Source organism: Bos mutus, chromosome 11, assembly GCF_027580195.1.
Source record: "Bos mutus isolate GX-2022 chromosome 11, NWIPB_WYAK_1.1, whole genome shotgun sequence".
NCBI classification, from domain to species: Eukaryota; Metazoa; Chordata; class Mammalia; order Artiodactyla; family Bovidae; genus Bos; species Bos mutus.
In genome coordinates, this window is record NC_091627.1 from 102,234,350 (window position 1) to 102,248,684 (window position 14,335).

Sequence of the window (14,335 nt, forward strand, 5' to 3'; positions counted from 1 at the left end):
AGATGGTTGCTACTTGGAAGAAAAGCTATGACAAATCTAGACAGCACATTAAAAAGCAAAGACATCACTTTTCCAACAAAGCTCTGAATAATCAAAGCTATGGTTTTTCCCATAGTCATGTATGGATGAGATGTGGACCATAAAGAAGGCTGAGTGCTAAAGAATTGATGCTTTCAAATTGTGCTGGAGAAGACTCTTGAGAGTCCCTTGGACTGCAAGGAGATCAAACCAGTCAATCCTCAAGGCAATCAATCCTGAATATTCATTGGAAGGACTGAGGCTGAAGGTCCAATACTTTGGCCACCTAATGCAAAGAGCTGACTCATTGGAAAAGACCTGATGCTTGGAAAGGTTGAAGGCAAAAGGAGAAGAGGGTGGCGGAAGATGAGATGGTTAGATAGCATCACCGACTTAATGGACATGAATCTGAGCAAAGTCCAGGAGATGATAAAGGACAGGGAAGCCTGGTGTGCTATAGTCCATGGGGTTGCAGAGTCAGCCACGACTTCCCAACTGAACAATGAACCATCAGGGTGATCATTAAGAACTTTTCACTTTCACGGGCTCAAACTTTGCCCCCAGCTTTGGCACATTTGTTACCAGCTGACTTGACTCATTTTCTTTGTTTTTGGCATGTGAAAATTTCTCTTTCTTACCTACAAGTTCAGCTATAAATTGCAAAAATAATTTTTTTATTCTATTTTATCCAGAAGATTTTCCTCTTAGCTTAATCAGCAATTTTACTAGAACCTGAAACATTCCATATATTCTTTTCAAAACATAAAACTGATCACATAACCTCCTCTGTAAGATCTTTCAGTGGAAGTAAAGACCTAAATTTTATTGATACCTGGGTTACCAGGCTCTGTTTTGTAATTTGTGTGTGCTTTCACCTGTGTCTCTTTTTCACTCTTTGCCGTGGTCTCTGAGCTCGAGACATAGGAGCCTTCTCTCTGCTCTTGCTTCACACTTGGCATCCTCCAATTTGAAAAGCCACCTTCCCCTCACACATTGTGTATCCATTTGCTTTTCAGATCTCAGTTCAAGTGTCATTGACTCAGAGAAGGCTTTCTTGACTTCCCCGATCCTCTCAGTCTAGGTCGCTTCCCTGTGTTACAGTTTTTTTCTCTAGAAATGTTTGCCTAATCTGTATCTACATATTCATCTTTATGATTATTTTATTGACCATGATCCCCCCATAGTCTGGAAGCCTCATGAGAACAAAGACCATTACCATTGGCTATGCATCTAGGCACATCGTTGGACCATAGAATATGCACAAGAAGTATGTATGGAATGGATGGACAGGTGGCTGAGTCGGGTGGATGGATGGATAGAAGTTTGTTTGAAGAATGTGTGAGTAATTGTATGAGTGAGGGAGGAAGGGAAGGAGAAAGAGAGGAGTGAATTTTGGCTAAATAACTTATTCCAGGAGCAATTTTTTTGTGTTTGTACTTGTGAAAACACTTATAAAAGCGGAAAAGTTTCTTTGCTTGCCTCTTAGTTCTCTTAGCCTCATATAATAGCAAATACTTCTCTGTAGGTGGCAGTGCACTTACATAAGAACTTTTGCTGAAAAAAAAAAGGAGGGGGGAGGAAATTATCTTGAATATTTGAAAGCATTTATATAACTCAAATCTCATTACAGTGTTTAAAACATGCTCTTATTTTCTATAATATGGATATATCCTTAATTTATAGTTACCCAGTCTATTTCCCTCAGAGGTATTAGCAAGTGTTAGAGAGTTATCAGTCGTCATTTTATGATATGATGATCCATATCAGCATGTCATTCAAGAATGGAGAAGTAGGCATAGTGAATAAAACAGTGGCTAATGTTTTATCTTTAATAGCAACAATATTTACATTATAGAATAATTGTAACTGTGGCAAATATAGACAGAACTACAAAGATATATATATATATGTCGACTAGCTTTGGGGCTGAGACTTGTAAGTTGGTTTCTCAGTACATTAAAAAGAATGACCAGCTGACCACTTTACTCATGGATTTTGTATATGAAAATTTGAAACTGGAATTTATCTTTCCCAGAATGTTTTGTACATACTCTTACCGTCTACATCAACTAAAGTTCTTTATAGGGACTTCCTTCCTTTACCATTTCATGGAATGTCCTTGACCATTCCCTGTCCCATGGTTAGGGCTACATGCTTCCACTGCCGGAGGTACGGATGTGATCCCAGGTTGGGGAATTAAGATCCCACATGCTGTTTGGCAAGGCAAAAAACAAAGAGAGAGAGAGAGAATTCCTTGTAATCTAAAAGTACCGTCATTAAAAGATTTGTCTTGCTTTGTTTTCCGTGTTGTGGGTTTTTCCCACGTTAAAAAATATATAATCTGTCCTTGCAGCACTTAAATGCAGAACGGTCTTACAAGTCCCAGATTGCTACTTTACACAAGTCTGTTGTAAAGATGGAAGAGGAGCTTCAGAAGGTTCAGTTTGAAAAAGTGTCTGCCCTTGCAGATTTGTCTTCCACAAGGGAACTGTGCATTAAACTTGACTCCAGCAAAGAACTTCTTAATCGACAGCTGGTTGCTAAAGATCAAGAGATAGAAATGGTATGTCATACATTTTTAAATGGTTCTTTTAATAATGCTACCAGTGTAAAATTTTTGTAATTTTATAAAAACAAACTTTTTTTTTAAATAAAATGCTACAGCAAAAGTATGTCTTTCAACTTTAGATTTTATGTTTAAAGTCCAGGATATTAATTTCTGTTGTGTTCCAAACCATTCAAGACCATAACAGAGACTCTTCCTTTGTGTGCTCTGCATTTACTTTTAGTTAAAGGAATGATAAAGCACACTGACATACCAGTCAGCGAAGAACCTCGAGGTTGAGGTTTATCTAGCTAAATTATAATTGTAATGATATTGTTTTAAGCTAAATTTACTATTTGGCTGAGTTCTTTTCAACTGTAATTCACTTGATTTTATCTACCATGTGCCTGATGCCTGCCATCATGCTTACCATGTGAATATAATGCTCAAAAGGTACAGTCCCCCTCCCTCAAAGACCTCCTGGTATTGACATACAAATAATTTGGGGGTGAATGTGATACTAATAAGAAATACTCAAGGTTTCAGAGAGGAAATTCCCATTGACCTGTGGGTGTCAGAGAGGAGGAGTTCACTAGGGTGTACTACTGAACTCAAAAGGAATGAGGGAATAGCTTAGGCAGTGGTATGGAGGTATAAATAAACTCTGGAGTGAGCAGTAAGTCATTTGCAGTGGCCAGTGTAGCATGCACAAGTGACTGAGATGCATCTGAAGAAATAGATGGGACCTGAATCCTAAAAGGATGTACGTTACAGTTGCATAGTATAATTGAAATATCAACATTTTGGCTATGTTTACATTTCTGTTATTATCACCCTGTGTTGAACTCCTTATTTTGTTAGCCTACTGCTTGTTAGGAGGTATGATGCATTTGAGAACGGTGTGTCTTGTTGGCTTCTGTAAGAAGTTCCATGTAAAACGGATGCACAATTGTCCTTAGCAGCATTCTTCATAATTGCTAAGAAGTGTAAATAACTCTAATATTCCTGCATCTATGCAAGGCAATATTATTTGGCAGTAGTAGTAATGAAGGATTGATAGCTGCTAAAACATGGAGAACTCTTGAAAACATTACACTAAGTGAAGGAAGTCAGTCATGTAAGACCACACACACACACACACACATAGAGTATGTTTCCATTTATGTGAAATGTTCAAAATAAAGCAGATCATAGAAAACAGATGAGTTATTGCCTAGGGCTAGTGCTGGGGCAGAGGTAAGGGAGTGACTGCTAATGTGTACTGGGTTCCATTTTGGGATAATGAAAATGTTCTAACAATAAACTGAGAATGCGGTATGATCACATAGCTCTATTAATACTCTGTTGGCCAAAAAGTTTGAGTTTTTCCATAAGGTGTTATAGAAAAACTCAAACAGACTTTTTGGTCAACCCAATATACTAAAAACCATTGACTTGTACCATTTAAATGGGCTAGTTGTATGGTATGTGAATTACATCCCAATGAAGCTGCTGCCAAAAAAATGATGCTCCATTTTGTATTCCCACCAGCATTGCCTATTTTAATGTTAACCAACACGAATTAAGACATTTGCCAATTTAATAAACTGCAGCATCAGTTCAACCAAAAGAGGTTTTTCTCCTCTGAATATTTAGCAACGTCTGGAGGTATTTTTGATTGTCACACCAGGGTTGGGGGGTGCTATAGACTTCTAGTAAGTAGAGGCCAGGGATGCCGCTCAGCATCCTGTAAGGCACAGGGCAGCTCCCTATACCAAACAGTTACCCAGCACAAAAGATCAGTAGGGTCAAGGCGAAGAAATCCTGGATTACAAATACCATTTTGCTTTAAGTTATGTTTCTTTGATTATTAATACAAGATATATTATTCTCTATGTTTACTAATTAGCTAGCTATATTTTGTAAATTTTCTGTTCATATCATTAGTTCATATTTCTCATGAATTAGTTCATATTCCTTTTATTAGTAAGATATTAACTATTTACTGAGTTTATTTTCATCTGGTTTTTTTCCTCATAAATTTTGGTTGTTTATAATGACTGTAGATATGTTTGTTTTTGCTATGGTCAGACATCATTTTTAATTGTATCCAGTCTAAGAAGTTTTTACCCTACCTGCCTGCCCCTCTGCTAATAATTCATTTTTATTAAACTTTCTTTTCTCAGAGTTTTACATTAAATTTTAAAAATATATATATAATTTATTATAATGTATATTATGAGATAAAGAATATATTTTTTTCTAAATAGTGATGTCTGGTTTCCTCCTTTTGGAGAAGCATTTGGCCTATAGAATGTATTTTAGGCTCAAGATAACCGTCAAAAAGTGAAGTGTTCCATTGGACCATACAAGAGAGGGAATGTGTGATTACTCCTTATCTTTCTTAACCATGGAGTATGATGGCATTCCATCAGGAAGTTAGGCATTTGTAACTCACCCAACTTGGGACAAAGCAGTAGTCACAGATACTACCATGTCAGATACTACCATGTCAGATTTGCCAAAATATATTATAAGAAATATCAAAGCTGGACATGGAAATTGTTTGACATTTAGGATTAATAACTCTTAAATTAATGAACCTTCTGATACTATCAGAGACTTGGGAAGTGATACTGTGTGTGTGTGCGTGTATCTGCTAAGAAGGACACAATTTCAAATCTAGAAATTAAATGTGGTTGTCAGTTCATAACAGAGAAATTTTATGAGTCTCTGATAATACATGAGTTAAGTGAACAAGTGGGAATAAGTATAGACATCTTCGTATCATTGTGCAGATGGAGAATGAGTTGGATTCTGCTCGTTCTGAAATAGAACTCCTCAGGAGTCAGATGACAAATGAGAGAATCTCCATGCAGAATCTAGAAGCTTTGCTGGTGGCCAATAGAGACAAAGAATATCAGTCTCAGATAGCACTTCAGGAAAAAGAATCTGAAATTCAGCTTCTCAAAGAACACCTTTGTTTGGCAGAAAACAAAATGTGAGTTGATTAGCAGTATGATAACATTAAGTCGAGTTTCTTAAGTTTTCGGTACTTTATAGATTAGTGGAATTTTAAAGCTGGAATTTAGACCATTTAATGTCATAGTTTGCTGTTAATTAAACTGAGGACCCAAAATGTTGTGACCTGTCTTAAGATTTAGGACCTATTTCTATTATGTGTCTCTAATGCATCTAAATTTAAATGTAACCCTCTTTGTGTTGATTTTTTCCAACGGAGTTTCGGGTGTAATAGAACATCTACTGATCTAACATATTGCCTTTGGGAAATATTATAACCAGATTAGAAAAAAAAAAAAAAAGCACTTCTGAAACCAGAGGGATTTTTCTACTTATGGACCTGCTTGGTATTGCTACCCAGTCTTTTCATTTGTCACATGGTATTTGCCTGTGTACTGGGTACCTGGAAGCACTACTGCATTCACTGAATGCTGGAGACTTCCCCCAGAGCACTGATTGTGACTTAAAAAAAAAAAAAAAAAAGACTTCCTAGTACTGTTAGCACCTTATTACACCACTGGAGGATTAGATGGAAATGCCTGCCTGAGCGTGTGTGTGCTGCGTGTGCTTAGTCGCTCAGTCGTGCCTTGACTCTTTGGGACTTAATGGACTACGGCCCACCAGGCTCCTCTGTCCATGGGATTCTCCAGGCAAGAACACTGGAGTGGGTTGCCATTCCCTTCTCCAGGGGATCTTCCCAACCCAGGGATCAAACCCCAGTCTCCTGCACTGAAAGAGGATTCTTTACCATCTGACCCACCAGGGAAGCCCCCCTGCCTGCATAGTAGATATTTTATCACCTTTGCCACCTGTCACAAAACCTGATGGGGACCCGTAGCCTCTGTTCTTATCCATCCCACTTGTAACACCTTTTCATCCAGCCTCAGCTCTGCCCTCCCGTCTGAGTAGGGGACGTGGGGAAGGACAGGAATCATGGTCTCAGGAATTGGCTACTTGTGGGAGCCCCTGACAGCACAGGCTGTGAAACCAGGGCTGGTTTCCTTCAGAGACTGTTTTTAGGTTGTGGCAGCTGTAACTGAGTCACTCTTTTCAGTCACTGCAGCTGGGCTTTGGACTGGACCTTCAGAATGATCCAGTTTTGTAGGATCATTTCCTCAAGCCATAGGTGGAAATTGCTTCAGTGAAGTATGCCAAAACTCCCACCTTAAGGGGGTACACTCTGTTTTAGACTGGCTGGTGAGTAGTGTCACCTAAAACTAGTAAGCTTGACAAACTCTTGTGTTCCTAGTCTCTAGAGTTTAGACTCCAGCAGTCCGTATTGCAGTCCTGAAAGCCAGCAGAGAGGAGAGAATGTTCTGGCAAGAGCGGTCACCTCTGTCATTATCTTCCTCATGGTAGTGTGTTTATCGGGTTTTGGAGGCAATGTTTAGCCGTAAGAGCCTGTTAAATTGAAGAGATTTTTTGTCTTTAACAGTTGGATATACCAAATTTCATTTCACACATATATAAGGTATTTGGTCAATTAGATATACATATATGCACCCACTGCATATTCATCATGGTGTTAGTGAATTCCAGTGTTTTATGCGTTGGAATATGCACATCATACCGTGAAGTAAATTGTAAAAATGATCTGCAGTGAATTGATAATATAGGTAGATAATAGTATTACCATATCTAAAAATAGGGAGAATGAAGTTTAACTAATTGAATGGGGCTGAAGGCAATGCCACCCCACTCCAGTACTCTTGCCTGGAGAATCCCAGGGACGGGGGAGCCTGGTGGGCTGCCGTCTATGGGGTCACACAGAGTCAGACACGACTGAAGTGACTTAGCAGCAGCAGCAGCAGAGACAGCTTAAAGGGCTTTTAGTAGACTACCTTGCACATTTACTGCATCTAAAATTGGCATATTTTATTTTAATTTATTTTATTTGTGTGAAATTGATGTATTTTAGATGCACTGATACATCTGTAAAAGCCAGAGTGTTGCTTGGCTTCAGCTGAGAAACCATGGCCAACATGGTCTCAGGTACCCTAGGAATACTTTGGTATTCTACCTTTAATCAACCATCATTTACATTCTCTACACAGGGCCATCCAGAGTAGGGACGTGGCCCAGTTCAGGAACGTCGTGACGCAACTGGAAGCTGACTTGGACATTACAAAGAGACAGCTAGGGACGGAGCGCTTTGAAAGGTAAGTTCAGCAGCCTGGAAAGCACTGTTTCTGGGATAACAACAGACTTTGGTTATTTCATGGTGATTAGATTTTAAAGTATGATTTGAACTGCAGTTTTACAACAGTGTTAGTAATGTTGCTGGATATAAAAGTTCGATTAAAGTGTCCCTATTTTGCTTTAGGGAGAGGGCTGTGCAAGAACTCCGCCGCCAGAATTACTCAAGTAATGCTTATCATTTGAGTTCCACAATAAAGCCAAATACAAAATGTCACTCACCAGAACGTACTCACCATCGATCTCCTGACCGAGGCCTAGATCGATCATTAGAAGAGTAAGTGGTTTAAGGATCCATTCTTTGGGGAACCAAATAGCAATAAGCACTGAATATTTGAGGGAGTAAGAAAACTCAGTAACCATCTACCATTAATAGTGCTATTTAAAACATCATTAAATAATTGGATATGTTGACATTTAAAAAAATTTTTGATTATTAGTGTCATATAAATATGTTAAAGATGTCTGTTTTATCTAAAGTTTACATAAATTACATTTTAAAAATCTGATTTTCTTTAATTTCTGTAACATACATTTTTATATACTTTCATTAACAAACTATTGGCTAATTATTGTAGCACCAAAAATACATATACTCTAGGAAAGTAATAGGCTAATTTTTCAAAGGGAAATATTTTAGCTATATTCCTAAATGTCAGAAATTTTATAAAAACATTTTTATTTAGAAATAATTTCAAACTGACAAGAAATTAAAAATAAAACAATGCAAAGAACATCTGTATGCCTTTTATCCCTACTGCATTATAAAAATTTTACTCCGTTTGCTTTTTCTGTATTCATGAGGCAGTATGAGCTGTCTCACGCATTCACACTCCTGCACTTTCTCCTCCCTGTCTTTCTCTCTTGCCTTCCTCCCACCCGCCCACTCCCTGCCACAGACATTTTTAAACAACCATTACCTCCAGTTGGAACCATCCTCATAGGTTTCTCCCTCGCCTTCTTCCTTTCTGTATTTGTATTACACCCTTTTTCCTCCAATGAGAGGCCTGGTCAACATTAAAATACTCACTCAACAACGGTAACAGAGTTATTCCTTCACTCAATCCCAAAGTCTATCTAAAGTACTTTCAAGATTTCTTCATCTATGTCACTACAATAAACAGGCCAACTTAGAAAAAATTTCAAAATCTATTTGCAATTCTTCCTTCCTGTCCCACACATGACCTTTCCAAAGTCTTGAGGGCATATAGTCAAATACCGTGTTCAGAAATTACTTGGATTATTTTTTTCACCCTCACTGTGGTGATGGTGTACATTTAAAATAACAGTAGATTCATTTGTTTCAATTTGCTTTCATTTTTCATTATTATGCTGAGATGCCCTGACCAAGAAGAAGAGATGTCTTTCCATTGTTCAAATTTTGCTTTGTGTCTTTAAGGAATGACTTGTAGTTTTTCTTTATATAGATTTTGAATATTTCTTGTAAAATTCACTCCTGAATATTTTATTACTTTTTTGTTACTATTATAAATGAAGTTTCCTCCATATATTATATCTTCAAATGATGCTATTTTTGCATGTTAATTTTTTAGCATGTTATCTTGCTAAATTCTTTTATTTCATTAAATTTCGTTATTAATTCTATAGAGGTTTCTAGGTATACTATCATGTCATCTGCAGAAAGAGATATTTATTTCTTCTTTTCCTATTTTTATCTCTTGAATTATATTCTCTGGTTAATAGCATTTGCTAGTATCATCAGAATAATGACAGATAGTTGTGGCAAAAGTGGAATTCCTGTTTTAATTCTGACCTGTAGTGGGAATGCCTCTTTTTGTTGTTTTTTTTTTCCTGTTAATTAAGATACTAGTTTTATGATTCAAGTTTATATATTTTATGGTATTAAGGAAATACCACTTATTCCTATTTTTTTCAAGATTTTTTTATTAGGAAACTGTTTTTGTCAAGGACTTTTTTAGCATCTATGAAGATATGGTTTTCTCTTTAGAATTATTAATATGTGGATATATTAATTGATTTTTCAACTACTGAACCATGTTTGAATTTCTGACATAAATGAGAAATTGGTCATAGTCTATTATTTTCTTAGTGTTTGGTAATATTTTATTTATTTTAGATTTGTATATCAATATTCATAACTGATATTGACCTGTACTTATCTCTTTGTGCTTTTTCTATTAAGTTTAGATATCAATGTTGTATCTGCTTCTAAAAAAATAATTTGGAAGTTTTTGTTTACTGTAGTTTGAAACAAGTTACACAGTTGGGGATTATCTGATTTCTGAAGAGCCTTGGCTCTTTTTTTGTGGGGTGTACTTCCTTGGTAACTTTTTCTACTTCTTCTTTGGAAATTAGTCTTTTTAAGCTATATGTGTTTGTCTAAAAATTACCCAGGCTTTTAACTCTAGGTTTTCAGCTTTATTTGCATGGAAGTAACCAATGCAGTATCTTACAAACTTTTAAATTTCCTCTGTGTCAGTGGTTGTACCCTGTTGCCATTTCTTATTTGTATATATGTGCTTCTCCCTTTTGTTTGTTGATTACCTTAGCCTGTGGTTTGTTTACTTAGTTCATTGCTTCAAAGAACCAGCATTTTGATTTAATGATTTAATCTATTTTCTTTCTCTGCTTATTAATTTCTGTTTTTATTTATATTAGTTCCTTCCTTGTGCTATTTTTTCATTTACTTTGTTGATTTTTTCCCCCTAGGTTTTTGAGTTAGAAATTTAATTCATTTATTACCATTCTTTAGCTTTTATCAATGTAGATATTCAGGGTTATGAATTTTTCTATGATTACTGCTTTAAATACATCCCATAGATTCTGATATATAGTGTTTTTGTGATCATTATTTTTAAGAATTTCTTTAATCTTTGTTTGTATTTTCATTTTTACCCAAGATGTATTTGATAGAAAATCTTTTAATTTTCAGTGAGAAGAGTTTTTTGTTTGATTTAGTTTCATTTTTAATTCTCAGTGTTATTGTGTATATTATTTGTAATATTTCTATTTTATGGAAACTACTGATGTTTTCTTTATACTTTACTACATGTTCAAGTTTTGTGAACAGTCCATGTACACTTGAGAAGATATATTCTTTCTTATCAGAGTATAGTGTAATATATCCAGAAGATTTACCTTTTTAATTTTACTTTGTTCTTTTATAATGTCATTTAATTTTTGTTCACTTGACTTGTTTTACTAAGAATGGCATTTTTAAATTTCCTATTATTGGTATGTTTTTATTTCTTCTTATATCTCCTATAAATTTTGTTTTATATAGGTGGTTTGCTGTTTTATCTGTTGCATAGATATTCTGAATTGTCATATCTTCACTGTGAATGTGGCTTTTACAAAGTGTTATTTTCTGATGCACTTAATTTTTTTGGAAGGAGGAAGGACTTGACGTCTACTTTGTCTGGTATTAGAGTTACAACTCCTATTTCCTTATTGGGTCCACTTGCCTGGTAAATCTTTGTCCATCTCTTTTTTTGAATCTCTGCATTTTAAATTTCTCTCTTTAGATAGTATGGATTTGAGTTTGACTTTATGAACCGTTTTGAAATTCTTTCTTTTTTTAATAGGTGAGTTAAGCTCCTTAACATTATTGATATAACTGTTAAATTTGGTCTCAACTCTGTCATATTATGTTATGATAACTGTTTACTATGTGATATTTGCTCTAATTCTCTCTCTATTTGGTTATCCTTCTTTGCTTGTAACCATTTCTTTTGATATTCAGGAAGTTTTGGATCTTATTATAACGGTTACCTTTCTATTAATACTTTTAATAGTGTCCTTAAAGTATCCCTTTTAAAATTTTTAAGCTTTTGCTGTTCGTTTTAAATGGTACCTTTTGACTACCATCTAATATCTAGACATGGGCTTCCCTGGTGGCTCAGCAGTAAAGAAACCACCTGTGAATGCAGGAGATGCAGGTTCAATCCTGCTTGGGTCGGAAAGATCCCCTGGAGAAGGAAATGGCAGTGCACTCCAGTAGTCTCGTCTGGGAAAATCTCATGAACAGAGGAGCCTGACAGGTTACAATCCATGGGGGTCAAAAGAGTTGAACACAACTTAGCAACTGAACAGCATCATGTAGACAACAGTTAATGTGCTTAATTTACTTTCCCAACAGCTGGTCTGTTTCCTGTTCCTTTAGTGTTGTCTTTTCAGGTTGCCATATAAATGGAATCATGTGGTATATAGTCTGCAGTGGCTGACTTTTACCCAGCCACTGGGTAAAATATTAGATTTATATATTAGAGATGTATCCAGGTTGTATATATCAGATATTACTGGATATTGCTTTTAACTGCTGAATAGTATTCCATTGTGTGGCTGTAACAGTTTTGTTTTGCTCTGTTTTACTCTTTATTTTGAAATGATTAGTCTCACAGGCAGATGCAAAAGTAGTATAGAGGGTCCCACATATCCTCCGCCAGCTTCCCCAGTGGCCATGTCTTACAAACCACAGAATTGGCACTGGTATAGCTAACTAGCTGATACACATTATTCAGTTTTTGCTAGTGTGTGTGCAGTTTTGGGGTTTTTTTTACATACCACACATAGAACAACACTGCAGTCAAGGTTCTGAATTGTCCCATCAGCCCCAAGGAGCTCATTCCTTCACGATACCCTTTCATGGGGACATCCTCCCATCCTCCTCCCTATCCCTGAGCAAACTCTACTTTCTTCTCTGTCTCTGTAATACTGTCTTTTTGAGAGTGTTGTGTAAATGGAATCACACACAGGATGTAATTTTGTGAGAGTGACTCTTCTCTCTTAGCGCAATGTCCGTGAGATCCATCCAGGTATATAAAGTCAGTAGTTCTTTCCTTTTTATTGTTGAGTCCATATTATTGCATGACATAGATGGTTCACAGCTTCTGGAAACTGGGTGATAAAATACATCATATCTGACTTCCTTCACAGAAGCTGAGGGGAGAAAAATCCCAAGTATTGCCAAAGTAACACTAGAATACATTTTTTTAATACATCATAAAATCGTTGAGTTAAAATATTAATCTACATAATTTTTTCTCTCTTTAGGAATCTTTGCTATCGAGATTTCTGACACGTGGAAAGATTCTTCACATCCTTGGGAGAGGTCAAAGTTTCAAACTGATTTTTTTTGCTATATGATTGCATTTATCTTTTGAATGCTTGACAATGTTAAATGAATTTATTAACGTCGTGCCTCTGAATCTCTGTTTTCATGTGCCGTGCCATATCGCAGTGATCTGAGATGACTTATAAACACAAAAATGTATATGGCCCTTTCTATCCATACAGTAATAGTGAGTGTAAAATCTGCTTACTTCACTATTGACGACTGTTGTGTTAACTATCCGGAGTAAATAAAGAAGCTTATAAAAAGAGGGCAAAGTGTTTTAACAAAACTGATTTTTTTTCCTTTGTGATTTATGCTTTCATGGCTGGACAAATTGTGCCAAAAGAGGCGCAGTTTAGCACTCCTGGCCTGGGACCCCATATTCCATTTTGGAGCCAACCTGACACGAATTCCAGGCCATACTCTGACCCCAAAGCAGGATAGTAGGCGTGTGTCAGGGTTTTTAAATCCTTAGTGTTGTACCATTAATTAGCATACATTTTCTACAATTGTTTACCCCTACTATTTTTAGAAAGGTAGGTAATACTATATCTGTCAAGAATGTAAGATTATTTTTTAAAAATCTGTATTTTTCATACGTTTTCCTTTAAAATATTAAAATACTGCAATCAACTTAATTGCCATTTTATTTATTTATTTTTGCCTGTGGCAGCTGTCTATAATGTAGTGTAACAAGTTTAGTGATATTTCCTTATTTCCCTCAAAGTCTCCGAAATCTCTTACCTTTTCTGTCCCTAGACTTCGATTTCATGTTGATATTACAGTCTGAACACTATTGTATTTTACTAATACAAGTTATTTGTACTCCTGCCATTTTAATAAAAAAAAAAAAGTCCTGTCATTAATAGTATTCATCCGATGTAGACAGTTTCTCGTTCTATATAGTCACTACTCATTAGGACTGCAGTAAGGCAGGACAGTGCCCTGGTTTAGGTTTTGTTTATTTGTTAGCACTCTGTTTCACCGTAAATTCATGCTGTATACTCACTTTACTTTGATTTTTAAAAACCTTGAGTTTTACTCCTCTACTTCAAGACAGTCATTATAGATTGGTTTTAAAAATTGAATAATTAAAAAGTTGTCCTTTTATAAATGTTGTGTAGAATAATATGCAAAAAGTTGTTCTTGCTAGTATTAAATAATATACCAGTGAATATGCAAAATTAACCTTTGCTAGGTAGCACAGCACTAGGTCATCACAGCAGTCATTTTAGTCTCTCCACCTCCTAAAAGAGCTGACAAGGAGCTGAGTGTCCATCTGTTGTGTGCACTTAACACAGATGTTATGTGGAGAGGGCAGTGTGAGGGATGGGGGCCTGACAGAAAAAGGAAGACGTTTCCATGCTTGATGAAAAGTATACTGTACTTGACTTGTGCCATCAATTGCAGAATACTTAAAAGGAAAATTACACGGTGAATATAACGGGGCCAATGTTATCCAAAGGTAGGAAAACATTAAC

General features: G+C 36.1%; 1 protein-coding gene across 1 annotated transcript in view; it reads left to right on the top strand.

The window, feature by feature from the left end:
- TSGA10 (testis specific 10) overlaps positions 1-14,067 on the top strand; it is a 99,192-nt gene extending 85,125 nt beyond the window's left edge. The window contains exons 18-20 of the mRNA XM_070379973.1: positions 7,618-7,722; positions 7,887-8,036; positions 12,794-14,067. Of these exons, the coding sequence (XP_070236074.1) occupies positions 7,618-7,722; positions 7,887-8,036; positions 12,794-12,818 (280 nt within the window). The 3' untranslated portion in view covers positions 12,819-14,067. The remainder of the gene's footprint in view (positions 1-7,617; positions 7,723-7,886; positions 8,037-12,793) is intronic.
- Positions 14,068-14,335: the final 268 nt, after the last annotated feature.